Below are 24,612 nucleotides of genomic sequence, written 5' to 3'. Positions count from 1 at the left end.
TATATATATACTAAATTCACACCATAATTACAAATGGGTTCTAGTTCATGTATGTTTTTGGATACTAATCAATTTTCTATCCCACTTCCATTTCATTTTTATAATATATTAGTTTAGTGTAAATCTTACACTAAAATAGTGTAAATATTAGTTTAGTGTAAATCTTACACTAAAATAGTGTAAGTTTATAACAAATATTCCGACGTAACATTATTTTATTATTTTATACAAATATTTTCTTTATAATTTGTATATTTTCATTCGTTTTGCTCTAGTTCTAAATATCGGACCGACTGATTGAACCAGTTAAACCGGGAGCCGGCTAGTGGTCCGGTGTAAAACTGTAAAAATTCAGAATTTATTGGTTTGATAGTTAGATAGATTTTCATTAATTTGTCAAAGAAAATGGGCATATATTTGAAAAATCTTGGACAATAGAATAAACAAATGAATTAAGAGATAATTATCATAATTAAAAATAAAAATTTACATAATAATTAATTATATAATCTTTTTAACATTTTATATTAGATTTAAATTTATAATTCTATTCTAAATATTGCATTTTACTATTTTGAAATGCCAAATTTAATATTTCATTGGTAATGCTCTAAAAGAGATGGATATAACCGATGGTGGAGCAGGTCCGATAGGTATAGCCATCCCCGACTACCATAGCCAGTGGCGGAGCCATTTATAGGCGGGTCCGTACATCGACCTGTCCTGGTTTGTATGAAAAGATTGACTGACCTCGCCTCTGGTTGTAAGGTCACACTCGGACACTTCCCATTTGGATCCATTATTACAGAAATTGCCAAATAGTATCGATCCATTTGCACATTGTAAAGCGGAAATCTACCCTCATATAGAATCGAATTTCAAAATATTGAAAAAATAAAAATCATATGCTTATGTAAAGTTATTGCGCATGGGACCTATATTTTTCGAATAAAAATGATGATAAGAACATTGCCTATGGACTATGATTATGCTCTTCGTGCAATTCACTTTTCTTGCCCATTCCACAATTTTGTCTATACTACTCCTACTAATTAGCATAAAAACAAACAATTACATTTTTAATGTTAATCATTAAATTTTTAGATATAATATTGAAATTATTGATTCACTTAAATTTTAAAATGTCAACTATTTCTCATTCATGATGTTTGACTCTTTTAACTAATCTTCCTCACATTTTATTTTGCTGTTAGTCAAATGATTAAATAATACAAGCTACCTTAAGTTATTCTTTTATATAAAATTTAGTATAAAATCAGCTTACATTATAAAATGTTACAATAATACTTTTAATATTTTTTTAATTGTTGAATATCAAAATAATTCAGGTAAATAAAAAATATTAAATATCATAATATTTTAAAAAAAATATTATAAACAAGAGTAATTAATTTAAAATGTAAAAATAATCAAATGAATAAGAAAAAATTCATTGATCGATTTATTTTATAGCTTATGAAAATCAAAAATATTAATTTGAATTAATTACTTATTTATAATCATTAAAAATAATAAGTTTAATGAATTTAAAATTCAATATTAAAATGTATAAAAAGAATTATCTGAATATCAAAAAACAAACAAAAGGTATTTTAACAATGTAATATGGAAAATAAAAAAAAAAAAAGAATTCTTTGACTGTTGCGTTGTATTGTAGATAATGCATGTCTACCACGAGCTACACGGCTTTTTTTTTAAATCAATGGAATAATATTAATAATCTATAGCAGTTACAGTTGTGAGAAACTCAGGTTTATGCACAAATATTTTGGTATATTGGAGCGTAAAAATGATCAATATTTTAAAATAAAACATATTTTTAAAAAAGATAGTTATTCTTCAACGGACTCAGAAAAATAGAAAATTTACAAGAAAAAACATGGGCTTTTTACACAAACAACCTACTTTACCAATTTCTTATCTTTTATACAGGTCCAAATTTGCCTTTTCTAAACTACCATGTGCGGCCTATTTTATTACTTTTATACGGACTCTATATATTAAACCCTAACAGAATACAAATCATAATTTCATTTATTTTCTCTCTCCTCATCATTCAATTCTCTCTTCCTCTCAGTTCATCTTCCTCTTTTTTTTACCGTTCGTCGTCTTCTGCTGAGCCGTCCTCTGTTCCTCCGCTCCTCTGTCATCGTTCTCATCATCGCCTCTGTTGTCATCTTTGTTAACGTCATCATCTCCTCTGCTCATCGTCGTCATCTATTTGATTTGAGATCTATAATTTATTCATTGTTCTTCTTCTTCTTCTTTTTTATTTTCAGATCTACAATTTTTTACTGTTATTTCACCATTAAACATGTATAGAGATTATATTTTAAGAATATAATGCTAATTTCATGTTATGTAATATAAATTTATGGTTATATGGAATAAATTTTTGTTATTTCTACATTTTTTGTGTTTGATTGTATTTCTGTGTTTTTTTATTCTGCAGTTCGATTTATTGATGATGGTTGATTGCTGAAATATTATAATATTTCAGTGTTGTTGATTTTATGTTGATTTTGTGTTGATAATCAGTTGGTATTTCCTTAATTTTAACATTGAAAAAATTTATTCTAAAAAAAACATTAGCAAATTAGATAATTTTGTGCGTGAAATAAACTAAAAAAACAAAATTTAAATGATATTAGATAAGGATATGTTAGCATTATCATGTTGACATGTTGTTGATTTTTTGTTGATATTTTATAGATTGTCACAATTTTTCAAAAAATTATGTTTTATTTTATTCCTTATGTTGATTCGTTGTTGATTTATTGTTGACATTATGTTGATATGTATTTCAACTTTTTTTGATTTTTAATTTTATGTTGACATGTTGTTGATATACTGTTGATAACATGTTGATTTTTCAACCATTGAAAGAAAAATAAAGTTAGTCTTAAATTGATGTATTAATGAACTATTGATATGTTTTTAATAATATGTTGATTGTTTTTGACTTAAATCAATCAATATTCTCATTTTACAAACATCTTGACTAAATTAGCATTAATTGTTGATTCGTTGTTGATTAATTGTTGACATTATGTTGATAAATATTTCTACTTTTTTTGATTTTCAATTTTGTGTTGACATGTTGTTGATAAACTGTTGATAACATGTTGATTTTTCAATCATTAAAAGAAAAGTAAAGTTAGTGTTAAATTGCTGTATTGATGACCTGTTGACATGTTTTTGATAATATGTTGATTGTTTTTTGCTTAAATCAATCGATGTTCTCATTTTACAATTAAATTAGCATTAATTGTTGATATCATGTTGACATTATATTGATAATTTGTTAATATGATAGTAGTAATTCTACTAAAGAACAACAAAGGTACAAAAGGTTTAAAATAAATGAATCAGATAAAGATATTAGTATAGTAAGTAATCAAAACAATATGAAAAAACAACAACAATAATTCAAATGAAAAAACAAAATTATTCTTACATATAAAAATAAAAATATATTAAATATACACCAACACAACAGTTCACAAATTAAAAAAAATTATTTCAAAATATTTTTTTTCCTCAATTCTCTTTGCAGCTGTACAGTTTCTTCAAAATCACTTGTATAACTATTTTGCGTTCCACCGCTCATACCTAACTAAATTTCGACAAAGACGGTTATGACACAGTTTCATTTCATCTAACAAAAGTTTATTTCACAGACAATATTATCTTATTTGTCAATGTTAAAATAAAAAGAATCAGTAGATATCAACATAATATCAACATAAAGTCAACATAAAATCAACAACACTGTAACATTACAATAATTCAGCAACCAATCATCATCAACAAATCATTCTGCAGAATAAAAAAAACGCAGAAATACAACAAAACACAAAAAAATGCAGAAATAACAGAATTTTATTATATAAAATCACAAAAGTATTCTATATAACATGAAATAAGTATTAGATTCTTTAAAGATACTCTTTATACATGTTTAATGGTGAATCAACAGTAAAAAATAAACAAATTACAGATCTGAAAATAAAAAAAAGAACAAAAAATTTCAGATCTAAAATTAAAAAGATAAAAGAAAGATGACGCGGCGAGACAAAGGCGGAACGATGGAGGCGAAACGGCGGAGGTGGAACGGCGAAGGCGGAACGGCGAAGGCAGAACGGCGGAACGGAGGAGGCGGAACGGCGAAGGCAGAACGGAGGAGACGGAACGGCGGAAGCGAATGAGCAGAAATCGTGAAAATTTTCTTTCACAGTTTAAAAGAAACCGTGGAGAAGAAGAATGATTGAGAGAAATAAGAAAAATCGTATAAAAGAAAGAAATTTGAAGTGCAAGTTATCAAAGTAAGAAAATGAGGCAGGTAAAGTAAAGATTTAACTTGTCCTGTATAAAAGTAAATGGGCTGCTAAAATCAGTATTTTATATAAAAAGCCCAAAAAACATAAATATATATTGCAAGCCCACAACTCATTTCATAATACAAAATTTAGGCAAAGGCTTCTCTTGGCTTAGAAGGCAACTCTAGGGCAGGCTCATATACATTAGGAGGTTCAAAATATGCACCCACCATGTCTTCTGAAACTTGTTCCAAACAAGGAGGATCCCACTGCAAATTAATTTGTTCATAAAATTAAAACATGATAAATTCCATTTAATCTGCTAATTTCAGTAATTAACATACCTTAGGTGCAAATGATTTATCAACTAATCGCACTCGAACTCCCTAATAATCATTACATAAAATATTAATTAGTTCCATATTGCACAGTAAAATATTCATTACATAAATTCATTACACTCGAACTCCCTAATAATCATTACATAAAATATTAATTAGTTCCATATTACCCAAACAAAAGCTTTAGTCAGATTTATAATACAAAAAGGTCTAATCCAAAACTTTTGGAATTTCTGTCATTTTAACCAAACCTTTAAAATTTTGCATTTCAATCCAATTTTAAATATTGGCAAAAAAATTAATCAATTTGCTTCAATTGGACTAAAATTGCAAAAAAAAAACAAACGAAGTTTTAGTTAGAATTAATTGTAAAAGGTTGAAAAGGGGTCTGTGGATTTCACCTTGCGTGATTTTTGACGGGGTGTGGGCCACATGAGATTAAACACACACTATTAAATCGATTGAGGCGAACTGGCTAAAATCAATGTACGTAAAACGTTTGAAATTACATTAAAATTGTAAAATTTCAAAGTTTTAATTACCTTTTATATCAAATTGAACTGAATTTATGGATTCAGATTATTTTATTCGATTCATTTTTTGTGTATTCTTAATAGTTGTTATTTTGTGGTAGTTGAAGAAAGAGGGTGTGAGAAAATAACCTCACAAAAGTTATTGGAAACTTGTGCAGAAATTGATTGTAGCGTCATCCAGTATTCGCGGGCAAGGCATTGCTCAAGACTCTGAAATCTACCTTCTCTTATCTATTAATTGTGTATATATAAATAGTCATATGATATGATCACATATATATATAAATGAATTAGAGAAGTGCAGAATATTTACAACTTACAGATCTCAAAGAAATTTTCAAGCTCAAAGGTGGAGCTTCTCTTAATCTTTTGAGTGTTGAAATGCACCATTCATCTTTTGTTCTTGCTGCTTCAGTTTCCTGACAATGAAATGTCCTACTTAATAGGCATAAATACATAAAAGTTTGAATTTAACATATATTATTATTATTATTATTATTATGACAAAGCGGAGAATCTGAAAATTTTAATTAGTTTCACAAGTTTGTTGAGTCGAGTTGATGCTCGAACTCGACTTGATAATTGACTCGAGTAGCTACAACTTTAACTCATCTGATTTATATTGAGTTGATTTTGAATGTTTTTCAAAATAATTTTGAATACCTTGCGAGTTTACTCGACTCGTTACATCCCTGAATATTTATATACCAATATTTTGTATTGATAAAAAAAAGGAATTATAATTACCAGTGCATTAATAATTTCCTCAACTGTGGCGTGGCCAAAACAACTATTGACCGTGTTGATCCTGAAAGCAATATAGAAGAGATGAACTAACATTAAGATTTTTTTACTTCATAAACAAAATTCTAAATAAATTGAAAAAAAAAGTATAATTCAGTTTAATCTGGCAAACTAAAATTAATCACTAGTTATGCCCAAATCCAACAAATTCCTTATGTGTTCATCAAAATATATATAGAATAACAGTAAAATTCACTTGTAGCTAAGATTTTAATTTACCTGTGAAGAACACTTGTTGGATTTCGATCTTTAATGTTGCTATAAGTTGCTAGAAATCTGTCCATGGCTGAAATTTCATTTGTGGGAATTTTACCGAATTGCTCTTCCAATAAAGGGATCCTCTATTAAGAATAACAGAAAAATTATTCATGCATTTACTTGAAAAAAAAAAAAAGGTAAGACAAATATTTGGACCCTGCTCTATTTTATTTATCAAGTCCCTCCACTTTTGTTTGTCAAGGTTGAGTCCATATACTTCTAATTTCGTAGACATTACTCCTTTCCACCGTGAAAATAAAGTGTGCATACATCACATACCGTTAGTGCAACTGAGATAAGTTTCATATTTGTTTTTTACATTAATTTCTTTTAATTATTTTTATGAATTAATTTCTTTAAATTGGTTCATGTATTTTTATTTTTATTGAAAGTAAGTTTCTCAAACAATTTTTTTCGATCTGATTTGACACTGCTATCATTTTTTATGACAAATGAAGCTAATGTCTATAAAATTTAAAACATAACAACTCAATATATATATATATATATACAAATTATAGTGAAGGAACCCAAGTCAAAAAATGTAATAATATAAGGACTCAAATATGTATTTTGCCAGAATAAGAGAGGCCGATCGACATTAGCATATTGATTAGAAGTTATATGTATTAAGTTTTGAAGATGTTGGAGCTTACATTACTAGATATAAAGTGGGTTGCTAATCCACAAGCAACCATTTCTTCTCCATTAATTCTATCAGCTGTTAGCCCTAGGTATTCTCCTGTAGCATGCATATTGAAGAATTAATAATTGTTATTAACTAGATATATTTCCCAGAAATAAAACTACTCAAACGAAAAAAATGTTAAATTGAGAAAGAAAAAATTAACAATTTATAGAAATAGGTGTTTTAGAGATGTTTTTGAAAATAAAATGGAAATAAAAAAATTTAGAGACCGAGAAGTTCCGTGCGACATAATTAACAATTACATCAAATTTTGTTTAGTGCAATGAGATGCTAAAGAACCTACCAAAGTAACCAGGAAGACGAGAAAGATAGTAGGAAGCACCAGCATCAGGATGCAGGCCAATCTGAATTTCAGGTATAGCAAAAACCTGAAGAAATTTTCTTCCTCATCAGGAGTTGAATTACACTATTAGGAAAAAGTATATGAATGGTATCTGACTTTTTCTAAATTTACAATTTTAGTACCTGAACTTTTTAATTAGTATTTTAAAAACATATCAAACTAGTATTTTTAGCCCTTTTTTATCATCAGATTGCTACTACAAACGCCAAGAATAATTTTAAATGTACTGATATTAATTAAATATTTTGATTCCATATAGGCAAATATATCATTTGCTAATACTGTTATTAATTTTTTGCTATTGCGACGGCTAAACTTAAGCTAATATGGCGTTTACTTTTGTCCTTTTTGTTGATTGGTGATTAACAAAACGACTAAAAGTATTTTTTTTGATTTTAAAAATAGAAACAATAATTTAAAGAAATCAAAGTTCATTCATTGGAATATTTGATTTAAAAAAAATCAGACTCTATTAGTATACTGTTTCCCAAAAATTTAAGGTATTAAATATTGTTAATTTGTAACATACAGTTTTTTCAGTTGCAAGTCTATGTGAACCATGAACTGAAAGCCCAGCACCTCCTCCCATTGTAATGCCATCCATTATAGCTACCTACATTTATCCAAATTTAATACATATAGTAATATTGCAGAGAAGTTAGGTGTGTATTCAGTTTAAACCAAGTCAAACTGAATTGAAATTCAATTATTTTTTTTAAATCGGACCGAAACAAAAAATTTAAAAAGTGTAATTATTCGAGCAGAAGCGGTCGATTTTGTCGGTTTTTCGATCGATTCAATTATTTTTTTTGTTCGTTTTACACTATAACCTAACTGAACACGTTTTATAGTCAAAATCGAACGGAACTAAACATCTCAATTTTTATTATAATACCGAAATTGAACCGAAGTTGGGTGTTTCATTTTCGGTCGCTTTTCGCACACACCTTAGTTACGGTTTGTTTATGGGACTTACATGTGGCTTGAAATATGTTCCCAAGAGATACATGAAGCTGTAGAATGTTCTGAAACAATCTTTACATTCTTCTAATCTTCCTGTAATGTTAAAAACATTGAAATATTTGTTCAGCAAAAATATCCAGCATAAAACAAAATTCCGTACTAACCGCCCGGCTGTCCCAGTGATAACTGATAAGAAGCTTGATTCTCTAAATAATTAAGATTTCAAATCTGGATCTTGTAAACAGAAAAATTAATTGTTTATTCATTCAAAAAGGTTAAATCTTTTTTTTTTTTTCAATTCTAAACAATTTTTAAAATTTTATCAATTGTAATATGATAAGTATCTTTTGATTGTAGCAAAATATTTGATTTAGCGGGATATTAAGCTAAAAATATCAAATCTTTTTTAAGAAATTAAATTTTAATTAAACTCAACAATTTCTTCAATAGAAAAATATTGGTCTTTTTACATAAACATCTAACATTTGCAAAAATATAACTTTTATACGGGTAAGAATTTTCAATATGAAAACTACCATCCACGCTAGAGATTATTACTTTTATACGGAACAAATATATATACTACTCCAAGTCAAACCCTCATAAATCAAATAATTTTCTCTCTCCTCAAATTTCTCTCTCCTTTCTCTCTCTCAACTCATGTTTTGTTCTTCGCATCAATCCGCCTCCGTCGTTCCATTTTCATTGTTTCTCTTCCATTGTTCCACCTCCGTCGTTCCACCTCCGCCGTTCCGCCTCCGCCGTTCCGTCTTCGTCTCGCCGTCATCTTTCTTTTATCGTTTTGATTTCAGATCTGAATTTTTTTTCTTTTTTTTCATTTTCAGATCTGTAATTTGTTAATTTTTTTACTGTTTTTTCACCATTAAACATGTATAAAAGAGTATTTTTAGAGAATCTAATGCCCATTTTATGTTATGTAGAATAATTTTGTGATTTTATGGAATACAATTCTGTTATTTCTGCATTTTTCTTGTGTTTCTGCGTTTTTTTAATTCTACAAAACGATTTGTTGATGATGATTGATTGCTGAATTATTGTAATATCACAGTGTTGTTGATTTTATGTTGACTTTATGTTGATATCAACTGATTTTTTTTTATTTTAACATTGGCAAATAAAATAATATTGTCTGTGAAATAAACTAAAAATTAAATTAAATTAGATTGAGACTAAAAATGATATGATAGCATCATGGAAGAAGACAAATAATTAAGTTGAACTATTGTAATGATATAATGTTGACATTGTGTTTCGGTTGATATTTTATTGATTTTAGCATTGGTGAAAAAGAAAATAATGATGTTAAATTATTACAGTGTTACAATGTTGATCTTATGTTGATATTGCGTTAATATTATGTTGATATTTGGTTGATTTTATCATTAACGAAAAAGAACACATTATATGTGAAAATAAAATAAAAAAATTGAAATTAAATTGAAAAAATATTGAAAAAATAAAAATTAGTTTACAAAAAGATTGAAAAATTTAAATCAATAAGTTTATTACATATGTTGATATCAACATAACATCACACAATATCAACACAAGATCAACATTGTAACATTATAATAATTCAATATCATTATTGTCTTTTTCACCAATGTTAAAATCAACAAAATATTAACCGAAAATCAACACAATTTCAACATTGTAACATTACAATAATTCAACATCTTTATTTGTCTTCTTTCCCAATGCTAACATATCATTATCTAGTTTCAGTTAAATTTTTATTTTTTTAGTTTATTTCACGGATATCATTATCTTATTTGTCAATGTTAAAATCAATATATATCAACTGATTATCAATATAAAATTAACATAAAATCAACAACACTGAAACATTACAATAATTTTATCAATCTACCATCATCAACAAATCGTGTTGCAGAATTAAAAAAACGCAGAAATATAACCTAACATAGTAATACTGCAGAAATAACATATTTTCATTCCATAAAATTATAAAATTATTTTATGTACATGAAAATTAGTATTACATTCCTTAAAGATAATCTTTACACATGTTTAATGGTAAAAAAATTATTGTGACTTAAAAACAGTTAATAAAACAATTTCTAGATCTGAAAATGAAAAAGAAGAAGAAAAAGAACAGTGAATTTTTTTGTCTCAAAATCTGATCATATGCCTTTAAAAAACTTTTTAAAATCGTTAAAAACTTCTGGTATCTATTCTTCCTTCCGACAATAAACTCCGATTCAGATTTGAAAAAGAAAACACAAAAATAAGAGAACGGCGGCGGCACAACGAAGGTGGCAGTGGAGCGGCACTAAGACTTGATGAAGGGTGACGACTATCAGAAGAAGAAATCGTGGGGAGAAAAGGAAAAGAAACCGCTACTTTCAGAAAAAAACGAAAAAAGAAACGGCCATTATCAGAGCTAAGAAAAAAGTTCGTAAAAAAGAGAAGAATTTAAAAATTTAGGTCAAGAAAGTCATAAAAGTCTGTATGGAAAGTAAAGAAATTTTTTGGCCCGTATAAAAATCATTGGGCTAAAAAATCCCGTAAAACATATAAAAAGCCTAAAAATATTTAGTAAATCGCTACAATTGACGAATTTAAAAAGTTTGGTTATAGTTGAAAAATGTTAAAAAGATTGGACTTTTATTTACATACCTATGCTTTCAAATTGATTAGTTTGGTTACAATTAAAATGCACTTATCAAAATTAAATCATAATTGAAAAAAAAATAGTTAGAATTGAAAAAAACAACAAAATTGTTTAGCCTTAATTTTTGAAAGAATAATTCAAAAGTAAATAAGGAGGGAGTTTTATACTCAAACTTAAATATCAATTTATTCCCTAAATTTTCACACAATGGGCAACTAACACCAAATTAAACTTTTCTTATCAATTAGGCCCCTTGTTATTTTTGCTCACCTTGAATGATTAGCTGATAAAGTTTAACAACATCACCACCAGCACAAAATGCTCTGCCATTTCCCTTAAAAAACATCGACAAAATTCTCATTACCAACAAACAGAAACACAATAACCAAGTAAATAAACTAATTACTCTTACCTTCAGCACAAGAAAGCCAACACGGGGATCATTTTCCCAAGATTGGTACAGTTCAGTCAGCCGAAGTCCCTAATCAGAATCAAGAAATATAAAGATAATTTGCTCCATGTTAAATGATTTTGAAATGGTTTTACAAACTTTAATAATTAACATTTATACCATTGGAGTTGTAAGAGCATTAAGAACACTGGGTCTATTAAGGATCACCGTTCTTGAATTATTTTTCTCCTCAACTTGCACCTGAAGAGAGACAGATCAATTACAAGAATGCCACAGAGTTACAAAAATATGCATGAAATTCGAGTTTTTATAATAATAACTTACCAAATTATGAATTTCTTCATCATGATAAGAGTTGGTGACATTTTTGAGTGAGTGAAGGCTTCTTTTAAGATAGCTGACAGGAATTTCGTTTGAAGTACGATTCAGGAATTTAAGAATCTGCATTGTCTTCTTATGGGTTTGTTAAGTGTATGCAAGTAATATATGTATAAATGCTGTTCTGCTACTTCTTCCTGTGTTTTTCTGGTTCCTAAATGTTTTTGTTTCCGAAACTCCCAAATATTTATATGAAATGTTTAATAAAAAATTAGCTACTCGTTTTCAAATAGAAAATTATTTTTCTAAATATTTCTACAGGGTTATCCATAAATAAAAGAATATATTTAGAATCCTATTTGATTTAAAATTTTATTTTATAACATTTATGGAATTACGATAACTTTATTAGCCAGTTAAGGAGTACAAAAACATTTTCAATGGAGTGCTATTTATACTAAATTTAGCATGAAAAAAGTGGTAAAATGCTATTAGCATAGCATTTTAATTTTTTCTTCGATGCGCAAAATTAAAAATAAATATTATAATTATTTATTATGATAATCATCTCTTAATTTTATTAATTTTTAATTACTTGATAAAAAATTTAATTAGATATTTTAAATAAAAATTAATATAATATTTTTTTTTGATATAATAATGAGCTTTTCAAAAGATTAAGAAAATTGATAAATTATATAAAATTTATTCAAAATTTTTTATTATATTGACATATGATCTACAATTAAAAAAAAATTATAGATTTGAAAGTACTCTAACAAGAAAAGATAAGCTCATAAATATTAAAGAGAGAAGTCCAACTTCACCTACACTTAAAGGCTTGACCTGTTGGCTAAACTCTTATGATATGTGTATGAGGTTGAGGTTCGATCCCCAACACTCATGGACAGTGTTGTTCCTGCTAATTCCCGCTAACAATTAGAGTAGGCTAAAAAAAATTAAAAAAAATATTTAAAAAAAAGCCCAACTTCACCTAGCAATTTTAGAGCTCGTGTTTGAATTTATTTTAGTTACTCCATATAATTAAAAATATCTTATGGAGTATGTTTAAATTAAAGTCAACCAACTAAAAAAGTTAGCATTAATATTAAAACTTATAGACAATATTGAAATGGCTTATCCTCTTAAAAACCCCTCACCTTTTACCCCCAATTCATTTGCACCCTCACGTTGTAAAACCACCAAATATACCCAAATTACGACCTTTCACTTTCAATTGCACCCTCAAGCATTAAATTGATCTCTTTTCACTTGAAAAAATAGGTTTATTTTTGTTTTAAATAAAATATTAAGTCTTATTTTAAATTATATGCTAAAATTTAAAGTATTAATTCGAATATTTTTCAAATGAAAAGAGGTCAATTTAATGTTTGAGGGTACAATTGAAAGTGAAAGGTCGTAATTTGGGTATATTTGGTGGTTTTACAATGTGAGGGTGCAAACGAATTAGGGGTAAAAGGTGGGGGGATTTTAAGGGGATAAGCCTATTGAAATTGTATCTTTAATTCTTGATACATTCTGAGTAATCCTAATCTACTTATAACCTGCAAAATAGTAAAGATTAAGAGATTTAGATTTTTATCTGAAAAAAAATTCTAATATTTAAATAATAATATAATATATTTACTTTTGTTTTTTAACTACTTTGATACTTAATCATTATAGTTATTTTTTCAATTTATATTATATGTTTTTGATATAGAGTATATTGCGCGGAGTAAATGAAAATATTAGCTTTAAATGGGTGTTTGGTTCAATTTTTTGGTAGAGTTTTTAACTATTACTTTTCAAAAAGTTCCACTAAAGCGTTTGGTGAGAATTTTTTAAGAGTTTTTTTGAACTTTTAAACCTCCAACAACTGCTTTTGAAAAACTCCATTTTAAAACTTTTTGCCAATAGCTGATAACTTTTTCAATATTTTTAATTATTTAGACAAAATAACCCCTACTAGAATATATCATTTCTTTGATATATAAAGTTATTTAAATTATTTTTAAATACTCTAATCATTTATAAATTATATAAAATTATTTTATTTATATCAAAACAATTACAATTTATTTATTTATTTAAAAATAAATTATAAATTTATCAAAAAAACATCTAAATAAGCTTAAACTAAATATGAATTTTTGTAAAAAAAAATAATTTTTATTAAGTATTTTATAATATAATATATATAATTTAATAAATAAAAATAAAAATTATGTCATTTACGATCATTTCATATATAAACAGCAGTATCTAATCAAATCTCACCAAACACGTATATCTATCAGCTATCAGCAAACAGCTAACAACTATTAACAACAACTAATAACTATCAGTTAGAAGAAACAGCCGAACCAAACAGGGTCTAAATTAAGCTGGGTATATATCATACAGTTACATTTATGAGTATTGGTTGTTTGCTCCATTTATGTATTTTCAGTTGATTCGTAGAGTGGACCTCAGAGGCTGAGCTTGGGGCTTGGATGGCAAAATGTCCTCCACATATAATGGAAGCACATTAAAAAATACTTAAATCTGTAGACTGTAGCCCATGAAAATCTGTTTAGATGAGCGATATACAGTTCGTAAACCTACTCGCTATTAATGAGATTCTCTTTATATAGGAAATACCGACACCTCCATATATAGAGTGTTTGAAATTTCATATAGATTAAAACTCTTACAAAATATTAAATTACATTCCAAAAAATTTGTATATATATATATATATATATATATATACAAATAAAATTTTAATGAAATTAGGTAAGCTTGATTAAAATATTTTTAGAAAATGAAAATAATTACTGTTGATTTCTAAAATTTTATTATATTTTCTTTCTTCTATATTTTAATTAATTAGTAGTTTTTATGATTTTTTAAATTTATGTAGTTGGAGCGCGTTTTTTTGGGAGATTCCAGTTTTTTAATATTTAATTTTTAAATGTCATAAATAAAATAATAACTATTTTAAACATAAAAATTAATTGCAATATAGTTTTATAGAATAATAGCAATAATCTCTTCAAAATACTATATTTATATATGGATTTCTAAGTGGATCTCTTTATATAGCACCATATGCTTGGCAAAGTTGAAGGAGCAAGAGACTAACTTGTAGTACTAATCAGAAAGTGGTTTGATTGGTATTTATACCTTTTAAAATTTTGAAATTTAAATTTACATAATATTATATTCATGCCCTCGAATGAATAAAAAACCAACTTGCATGAATGATTCAATTCAATAAATTAAGATAAAAATGATAATTCATGTTATTTGTGGTCAAATCACCAAAAAAAAAAGAGCAATATCTTTGCTAAAAGAGGCCAGGAATACAACAAGGGCAAAGTGCAAACCCCAAACCTCGAAAATTAACTCAAATATGATTGGTAGTTATTTTTCTTTCTTTTTAAAATGTTTAAAAACTGAATTTGTTAATCAACACCTATAGATGGCCACGGTTCTACCCGGCGGTTCCGGTTCAAAACCGCCGGATCGTGGTTCATAAAAAAATAGAACCGGCCCGGAACTGCCTAAGAGACGGTTACATGACGGTTCGAACCGGACGGTTCCAATTCCGGTTTAGGACGGTTTAGACAAAAAATTGAAAAATAAAATAAAATTTAATTACTAAAAAATATAATTTAACAATAAAATAACTCATAGAGATAGTATTATAAAAAAATAAAGAATATTTTTTAAAAAATAAAATATTAACCAGAAAATTAACTAAAACAAATATAACATATATTATATTACAAAAATAAATATATTATATAATAAAGATATAATATATATTTTATATAATATATATATATATTTTATCAACGGGTTCGACCCTTAAACCGCCGGATCCGATCCAGAGCTGCCGGTTCACGGTTCAATAAATTTAGAACAGGTCCGGAATCGCCCTTTCTACGGTTCTGAGCCTGTTTTAGTCCGGTTCCGGTTTAACCAGTTCCGGGCCGGTTCACAGCATGACCCGGCCCATGGCCAGATCTATCAACACTTTAACTAGCAATTTGTTTCCCTCAATTTACAGGCGATAGTCAATTCACAAATTTCAACTGTATAATCAATTTAATCATAAATTTAAATTTATAAATTTTTCTATATATAATTCAGTGCATGTATTCGCTTCCAATAATAATTACTACCTTAAACTAGGAAAAATTGATTAAAAAACAATTTATGACTAAATTATAAAATTAAAATATATATTGATTGATCATTGCATTATGTTAAGGGGGTAAATTGTCACTTAAAGATATTATCTATTAGGGAAGAAAGGGGGTTGACAGTTGACTGTCAGATGGCCAAAAAAGCTACATGGAAGTAAATAAAGATAAATATTCACTGTTTTTTTTATTATATGTTTATATAATTTATTATCTTTTTTTATAATCCATGTATCAAAAATATCTCATATTAAAATGGTTGGAACTTAAAATTGTCATATTACTCATTCATCAAAGCATAGAAAGATAAAACAGATTCATTCAAACAAATGCCAAACGGCAAACTTGATCCAACTTATTATTTACACTTTTCTTCTTACCCAGCACAAGCTCACTCAGCCCATACCCAAAAGAAAGACACCAACAAACAGAACCACTGAGTAAAAATTTGAAAAACAACAAACTGGTCATTTAACCCCTCCAAATTGGCATAGAATTTTTAAAACATCCAAATTTATATTTTAGGACAAAAAATCCCACATATTGTCAATATTGGATCAGTTCACACCCTTGATCATCAAAATCAACCTCAAATTAGGGTGTGAATTGACCCAAAATGAACAAATTGATAGTTTGTTTATAAAGTGTGAATTTGAACATTTTTTATACTTTTTTGCCAAATTGTTGGGTGAAATGAACCTATGAAAACCCCCTTTAGCCTTAGGCGTACTCCTCAGAAGATGGAGCAGCAGAGTAGGAACCAATGAAGCTGCCACTATAAATAAGCCCAGCTAGCCCACCTCCAACTAATGGGCCAACCCAGTAGATCCAGATCTGAGAGAAGTCACCGCTAACCACAGCTGGGCCAAATGATCTGGCTGGGTTCATCGAGCCACCGCTGAATGGGCCAGCGGCTAAGATGTTAGCACCAACTATGAACCCAATTGCAATTGGTGCGATGATTCCCAAATCACCCTTTTTGGGGTCAGCTGCTGTGGCGTAGACTGTGTAAACTAGTGCGAAGGTAATCACAATTTCCATCACGACTCCCTCAATAGCTCCCATGCCTGCAGCTACTCCATGGGTTGGAATGCTCTGCCAAACCCAATCATTTTAAGATGGTTAGTGTATGTAGTACGGAAATAAAAAACGCTAACTAATAAATATATAAAATGAAAAACGGAAAAAAATATTTTTTTTTTGAAAAGTATAGACATTTTGACCAATCATGGTCAACGAATGTAGTCTGGCTAATATTCTCAATTATTAAAATTTTGAATTTAAATTTGTATACGACCATACCTATTTGTTTAGATAAAAATTTATCATAATATACATTGGAGAACGAATTATTTTTTATATATAGTTCATATGGACCATTGAGCTTCCAATGAATAAAAGTATATAAGATAAAATTAATAATACCAATAGTATATGTAATTTATTTTAAATATATACCAATAAGATGTATATGTAATTTGTTTATAAAATGGATTGGATTAAGCCATGGGTTTAGAATTTTTGGGGTATTTGGAGGAATTAATTAATTTACCTTTGCATTAGTAACGAACTGAAGGAGAAGGCAGGCTACAATAGAGCCAAGGCACTGGGCAACCCAGTAGAAGATGCCAGTTATGACGGTGATGTGTCCTCCAACAGCCAATCCGAAGGTGACAGCTGGATTCAAGTGTCCACCTGAGATGTTGGCTGCTATGGCTACTCCCACAAAGAGTCCAAAAGCATGAGCCACTGCTATAGCAACCAGGCCTGGTGGGTCTAGAGCTCCATCTGAAGTAAGCTTACCTACAAATTTCAAGGCAACAGTTTATTATTTTACTTTTACTTTGCTAAATCTCCGCCCGAAAAAACTTGATCATACAATCCACTTTTACAATATTCTAAATAAATCACACTTATCAAATTTATTATATTCAATAGCAAAATTGATAAAATGGAAATGATCCTCGACTCAATTTATCAAGTAACACGATAAATTATTAAGTTATTTTTAATTATTTTTAACAAATTGATATAAAAATAAGTTATTAAGTTATTTTTATTGTTGTACACGATTGTTTGTGGAAAATATTACTAATTATTGTTATAATTATTATTAATCATGTTAATCAATCGACTTTTGCATAATGCTGCTTCGCATTTATAATATTTGAACTACGATTCTTTGGTATATTATGAGGAATTTGAATAGTGATATACAGTTAATTAGCTAATAGCGAGCAAGAACCGATGAAATTAAATAACCAAACCGATAAATTTGGTTCCGTTAGGTTTGATATGATATAAAAATTTGGATACTAATTCGATTTGGTTTTGATCAACAAAAGTGTGTAGCTAAATTTCAACATAGACCGATATAAAAATAACCAAAATGAACCGAAAACATTCGACCAACCGGCTCAGCTCAATTCAAATTGAAAATTTACACTTCCTCAAAATTCCGATTATAAACTATTTGAACCGAATGCACATCCTTAAACTAGTTCGAAACCAACTTACCGAAAGCGATAGCAGAGCCAACACCAGCAAAAACAAAAAGAAGAGTGGCAATGAACTCAGACAGATACGCCTTAATAGAGCCAACACTGAAAGAGTCTCCAATACTACCAATAGCTATCTTCACCATTTTTTCTCTGCTTTTTTTTTTGCTAACTGATTATGATTAAGCAGTCACTAATTAAACAAATTGTATTTGGTACATTTCATAAGCATAGTTCCCGGAAAATATATATAGTAGAAGAACAAGTAGTGGTTCTCATTAGGTTATGTAAAAATTATCAAAGCCGGCACCGGCCATGGGACCTACATTAGGAGTTGTCACTGTATTATTGGCTCGCCGACCCACCGCCTTTTATTTAGTTAATCATCACTTTCTCATCAGCATTATGAGAGTGAGACAATTATCTTACAAATGCAACATAAACAATGTTTTAATTGAGCTAAATGAGTACAAAATGCAAATGTTCTTAGGGAATAATTAGTTAAGAGATCAATGATTGAGATGCCTAAATGTCGTTTTCCTATGAACTTCTAATCAATACGTTGGATATGTAAATTGGAGGAAAATTAAATTGATAATTTCTTTGTAAATAAAATAGTATATCCGGTATATTGGTGCTAAAGTGGCGGGATTAATTAATTTTTCTCCACAAACCCAAATTTTTACCTCCTTAATAAAAAGAAAATAGTACTTTAATAGTGGTTTGATGAGGGAGTTGGTAGGTTTATCTCATCATTGGATTATTTTATCATGATTAGGATATTTATGTTTATTCCAAAAGCTGGCAACCCCATCCAAATTTTTAATAAATACACTTTTTAAATAATACTACTGAATCTGATAATTGATAAAAAGAATTAAATTTAATTTAACTGAAAATTACAAAAAAAAAGACCTAAATCAAATAGTAAAAAGTTATTTTTATATTATTCAATTGTATTGATATAATTTTTTGTTTGAAAAAATAATATAATTTTTTGGATGTACAATTCGGTGATCCATCTACTGCATTCAATAATTACTTTTCATTATAAATCAATTATTTAATTTTTAAATTAAGTTAACTGGGATAATATAGAAAGTAATTTTTTATTAATAATAGTTCGGATTTCCACCGATACATCCATATAAAAAATTAATTTTAAAGATTTTATATAGACAAATATGGCATTCATGAATAGAAAAAAATCATAAAAATCATATATTGAAAACATCTTTTTAGTGAATTAAAGTCAATTTAATATTAAATTAATGAAAAATGACTAATATCGATCAACAACAATTGGTGGGTGTCCAAGTAAATTTTTAAAAAATAGATAAACTAAAAGAAAAGGGGAGAGTGAAAGGAGAAAGTAGAGCAAATTATTTTAAAACTTTTTACATTTTCATAATTCAAACATATTGGTCTCTTTTGTTTAAATTTTAAGCGATTTGGTCCCTCAACTTTTGATTTTGCCAACAATAATTTTGGTGTTAGTCAACTTAATCAAAAAATTTAGGGATAAATTAATTTTTTATTTTTTATTTAATCCTCTTATTCTTTTGACTAACTCCAAAAGGTACGGTAGAACTAACATTATTGAAGGAAATAAAGATAAGAGATCAAATTGTTTAATTTTTAAGTAAGAACAATTAAAGTGTGAATTATGACATTAGAGTGATTTGCTCGAAAAAATTGGATAGGATTTTAGACCTTTTTCCTTTTTATATCCCTTGTTAAAGACCGTTTCAATTCAACTCTTTAGGTTTAGTGATTTATTCAATTATCTAAAACAATAAAAGCTATATATTTTTGCTCTAGATTCTAGAATGATTCAGCAATTAATTATCAACAGATACATAAGCTTTCATTAATTTATAGTTTTAGGATAAGATAAATAATGAAAATGTAGTTGGTGATGAAGTTCTTGAAATAATTTAAGGTATATGGTAATTATATTGCATCCATTACCAAATTTTTAAAGCATTAAGGTTTGGTGACTCATAGAAAAGCTTAACAATTTTCATTTATGGCTTTTCTCTGCTCCATTATCCATTAAATAATGGTTAATAAAAAAGTATGATTTGTTTATATAATCTTACATGTTTTTAAATCTTTAAATTATCATTAGACACATATTATTCGGGTTAATTTAATTTAAAATTCCTTACCAAGTTATTGTCTTATTTATAATTTGAAAGAGTTTATTTCCATTGTAGCTATATATATTCCAAATTAAATAGATTAAGTATATTATAATAGTTATTAAATGGTGACCTATTGATTTTAAAAAAGAAGATTTGACAATAATTAAAATGAATTTTGTTAAATTAAAAAGGATTGATTGAATTAAGGTAAAATGCCTTAAAAAACACACACTTTTTAGTCTCTTTTTAACTATACTCCATCTTGTAAAATCATCAATTTTATCCAATTATACACGTTTCGCTTTCAACTATATACACATATACTCAATTGGCATCTTTTTCATTTAAAAAAAGTTCAAATAAGTCATTCAGTCTGAATTTTTCAAATGGAAAAGAATTCAAAAAGTTATTCATAAGGGTTTTTTGAATTTTTTTTAATAGAAAAGAGAACAATTTACAAAATTGGATACAATTGAAAGTGAAAAGAGGAAATTTTGAACAAAATTGAGAATTTTATATAGGGGTTAAAATGTGTTTGTTTTCATAATATTTTGCCTTAAATTAATAAAACAGATAAATATTTTTATTTTAGGGTTATTATGCCCTAAAAAGTATGATGATATATTTTTCCTAACTTTTATAAAATTTAAAATTTATGCATAAACAACCGATTGGTTTTCTCTTCAAACGACAAGTCAGTTTCAAGAAAAAAACACATATCCATACAACAATGGGGCCTAGTTTTTTTTTGTATCAGGAAATAAAATTATAAAAATAACTTTAACGTTTAGAGGATATAACGAACTCTATTAATTTTTGTAATAAAATGAGTCATATTATTTGAAAACATTTCAAAATTGACATATAGTCAGAGAAAGTGTCATGAAAAAATTACACTGGCTCCCTGAATTTATACAAAGGGCCAAATTGATTAAAATTAAATTATTTTAATAGTTTAATCCATAATAATAAAACTTACAAAAATAAGAATATTATTAAAATTTTATTATCTAAAACATTAATTTTAATTATTATGCTTAATAAAATAAAATAAAATTAATTCCAATATCATTCTAAATAATTATTTTTATATTATATTTGTGTTTGTGCATTAGGAAATATTATTAACAAATAATTTAAATCAAATGTAAGTTAAAGATGCAATAATGTATTAAACTTTGAAAAAAAATAGCACTTGATATGGAAATGCAAGAATTTAAGATCCAAAGTAATATGATCTTATATTTTTTCATTTGAAGGGCTACAGTACAAATTTAAATTTTTAGAATTAAGATTTAGAGTTTTATGATTTTTTTGTTGTTATAATCATTTAGTTATGTAGAATATCATATTAATTTGGCTAGATTTATTAGTTTAATAAAATAATATTTTAACAACTAATAAATGTTACCGATCAATAAAAGAGTGAGTTGGATTGGGACTCCCTCAAATTCAATGAACTTCAAGGGGTCATGTTTACGAAATACACCGTTCATTGTAAAATAAACGGTGTATTAATTTGATTAAAATAATATTTTTTGATCTATATCGTTCATTTAACAATGAACGGTATAAATCGTGAACATGATCTCCTCAAGTTTATTTTGAATTTGAGGGAATCTCGATCTGAGTGAGTTATATGACCAATAAGAGAAACATATGCCTAGGCCGCTTAATTGTTCATAGGTGAACTCAAGCACAAAAGTAGGTGACTATATTAGATAAGTTTATATTAGATGCATAACTTTTTAAGTTTAAAAAACTAAAAGTTGAAAATTGAAGAATTAATAATAAATAATAGTTTGTTAAGTATAATTGAATGGCAGAGTTCTCCAGAACAAGATATCAGATAGAGGAGCTGTGCTATTTATTGCTTTTTAAAGGCGGCTTGAATGTTTAAAGAGTTATAGTAGAAATTTTACGTATTCTGATTTGAATTTCTCCAAAAATTCAAATGTATTTTACTCTCGAAATGTTGATTTTTGTCCTTAAGTTAAGTCGTAGCCTCTAGGGCGCCACCTTTGGTTTTTACCACTTAGTGCGAAAACTTTAACTTTGATCTTTACCTCATCTTGTGGCTTTTAATATAATTATTATTCATAAAAAAATATAAAATAATATTTTTAATTAATAAAATTTAAAATTTAGTCTATTTTATTTTTATTAAAATTTGGGTTGAATTGTTAAAATAATTTAACTTTAATCATTTTAGCTTTTTATTATAAATTGAGGGAGCCAATCTAAAATTTGTAACACTTTTCCTAACCAGATGTCACTTTTGAAGTGTTTTCCTATGTAAGGGTTCATTTTGTTACAAGAAGATTGATAAGGTTGGATTCAAAATTCCTCTTAAACGTTAAGGTTATTTTTGTAATTTTTCCAATAAAATTTCATTGATGAAATTAAAACGACTCGAAGATATTCAATTTTAATCACGATATCTAAAATAAGAATAACAACAAATCGTACATAGAGACGAAACTTTTAGGCTACCGAAAATTATCCAATAAACAATTAAATACTTAAAATTTGAAAGAGCTAAATTCATCTAGCCAAATGAATATAATCTATATAACTAAATGATTACAACAACAAAAAAACCATGAAACTGTAACAAATCTAGCTTCTAAAATTTTAAGTTTGTACAATAATCCTCCAAATGAAAAAACACAAATAACTTTAAATTTAAGTTCTTGCATTCCCGTATATTAGCGGTGACTAAAAGTGGATATTAAATTTGTGAGAGTATTGAACTATACAATTTTTTTAAAATGAATACTGAACTTTTTTTGTTATAAAATGGATACTGACACTGAACTATGCAAAACGTTATAAAATGGATGTTGAGAATAAACCCAACTTGTAGTAAATCCGGAAGTCGGATATCGATCCCACGGAGAATGAATATAGAGCAATTGATGAGAATGAATTTATGTTGTTTGTTCAATTCGTTTAGCAAGCAATAATTGGAGTGTGGTTTCAAAATAAATAACAACTAAATACTACACTAACAACTAGAAATTGCAATTAAACAACGATTACTAAATCACGGATTAAAAAACAAGAATTAAAAGACGCCTAGAGGTTGCTAATCATGCCAAGGTGAATCCTAGGTAAAAGGGTCGGGTCTTTGGATATTTGTTCGGGTCAAGCTATTCGAGGGTATCAATTCCGCTCTCTCGAGCCGGAAATTGAAGAATCGATACTTGATTAAAACACCGAAATCTAATTCACTCTCGCATAATTAGATTTCGATAGAACTTAATCAAGCCAATTACTTCGCAAACTACACAACCGCTAATCCCCAAATCACTCTCGTGCATCTAGATCTTAAGCTTATGTTAACTAGGTCCATTTGATTAGTTTAACTCTCGCCCTCACTAATCAAACACAAATCAAAGATTAAGGGATCAACTTAATCTAGGCATTAGGTCCAAATCAACATAACAAAACCCTAATCCAAAACCCATTCTAACCACCTATTCAACAATTAAGGCAATCATAACAACCCCTAGACTAGGGGTCTAGCTACTCATGATTAAAGCAACACAACCAATTGATAAATAAGAAAGGTAGAACATTAGAAAGTAAAGAGGAGTTACCTTAATTAAATAAGTAGAGCAAACAACCATAAAAGATAATAAAGATTTCAATAATAACTAAGCTTGCAATAAATGAAGAACTTGTTCTTACAAAGTGATAAAACTTCCAAAACTCCAACAATGGAAGAATCCCCAATATGGTAGCTAATCTCAAAGAGGAAAAATTAGAGAACAATCAAAATGTCTACAATTTGTCTATACCCTAAAAAAAGATAAAGTGCTATTTATATGGATTACAAATGAGGTAAACAAAGGACACCCTTCTAAGGAGTGTTGGGCCTAAAATGAAAATTGAGCCCTTGAGTTTTGTCTTGTCTCGAAATTCAAATTTTGAGCTTCTTTTTAAGAGGCTCGATCGAGCCATCCACTTAAGAGTGAGGGCTCGATCGAGCCTTATGCCTTCAAGAAATCTCTGGATCCATTTGTTCATAGGGCTCGATCGAGCCTTCCTTCATAAGTGAAGGGCTCGATCGAGCCCTTTCTTTAAAGTCCCAT

At 27.8% G+C, this 24,612-nt stretch overlaps 2 protein-coding genes across 2 annotated transcripts; both read right to left on the bottom strand.

The window, feature by feature from the left end:
- Positions 1-1,773: 1,773 nt before the first annotated feature.
- On the bottom strand, positions 1,774-11,971 carry LOC126679461 (3-hydroxyisobutyryl-CoA hydrolase-like protein 1, mitochondrial). Its single transcript, XM_050374499.2, has 15 exons — positions 11,684-11,971; positions 11,519-11,599; positions 11,360-11,428; positions 11,218-11,281; positions 8,305-8,384; positions 7,858-7,941; positions 7,269-7,353; positions 6,933-7,018; positions 6,238-6,359; positions 5,962-6,022; positions 5,535-5,633; positions 5,344-5,445; positions 4,685-4,726; positions 4,447-4,609; positions 1,774-1,902 (listed from the first exon to the last, which is right to left on the bottom strand). Exons 1-14 carry the CDS (start codon positions 11,804-11,806, stop codon positions 4,490-4,492), a joined length of 1,218 nt encoding a protein of 405 aa, XP_050230456.1. The 5' UTR covers positions 11,807-11,971; the 3' UTR covers positions 1,774-1,902; positions 4,447-4,489.
- Positions 11,972-16,171: 4,200 nt separating this feature from the next.
- On the bottom strand, positions 16,172-18,592 carry LOC126678853 (probable aquaporin TIP2-2). Its single transcript, XM_050373764.2, has 3 exons — positions 18,388-18,592; positions 17,423-17,673; positions 16,172-16,965 (listed from the first exon to the last, which is right to left on the bottom strand). Exons 1-3 carry the CDS (start codon positions 18,512-18,514, stop codon positions 16,591-16,593), a joined length of 753 nt encoding a protein of 250 aa, XP_050229721.1. The 5' UTR covers positions 18,515-18,592; the 3' UTR covers positions 16,172-16,590.
- Between the last annotated feature and the right edge of the window lie 6,020 nt (positions 18,593-24,612).

This window comes from Mercurialis annua, linkage group LG4 (genome assembly GCF_937616625.2).
Source record: "Mercurialis annua linkage group LG4, ddMerAnnu1.2, whole genome shotgun sequence".
NCBI classification, from domain to species: Eukaryota; Viridiplantae; Streptophyta; class Magnoliopsida; order Malpighiales; family Euphorbiaceae; genus Mercurialis; species Mercurialis annua.
The sequence above is the reverse complement of the archived record's forward strand: the minus strand, read 5'-3'. Positions and strand labels throughout refer to the sequence as shown.

Bases quoted from the DNA above. Each gene is read 5' to 3' on its own strand.
- LOC126678853 (XM_050373764.2), bottom strand. From the start codon at position 18,514: ATGGTGAAGATAGCTATTGGTAGTATTGGAGACTCTTTCAGTGTTGGC. The intron at 17,674-18,387 runs GTAAGTTGGTTT...TGAAATTTGTAG, and splicing joins TGGCTCTGCTATCGCTTTCG to GTAAGCTTACTTCAGATGGA. The intron at 16,966-17,422 runs GTAAATTAATTA...TGGGTTTGGCAG, and splicing joins AGTTCGTTACTAATGCAAAG to AGCATTCCAACCCATGGAGT.
- LOC126679461 (XM_050374499.2), bottom strand. From the start codon at position 11,806: ATGCAGATTCTTAAATTCCTGAATCGTACTTCAAACGAAATTCCTGTC. The intron at 5,634-5,961 runs GTAATTATAATT...TTTCATTGTCAG, and splicing joins AGGAAATTATTAATGCACTG to GAAACTGAAGCAGCAAGAAC. The intron at 4,727-5,343 runs GTTATTTTCTCA...AATGATTATTAG, and splicing joins TTTCCAATAACTTTTGTGAG to GGAGTTCGAGTGCGATTAGT.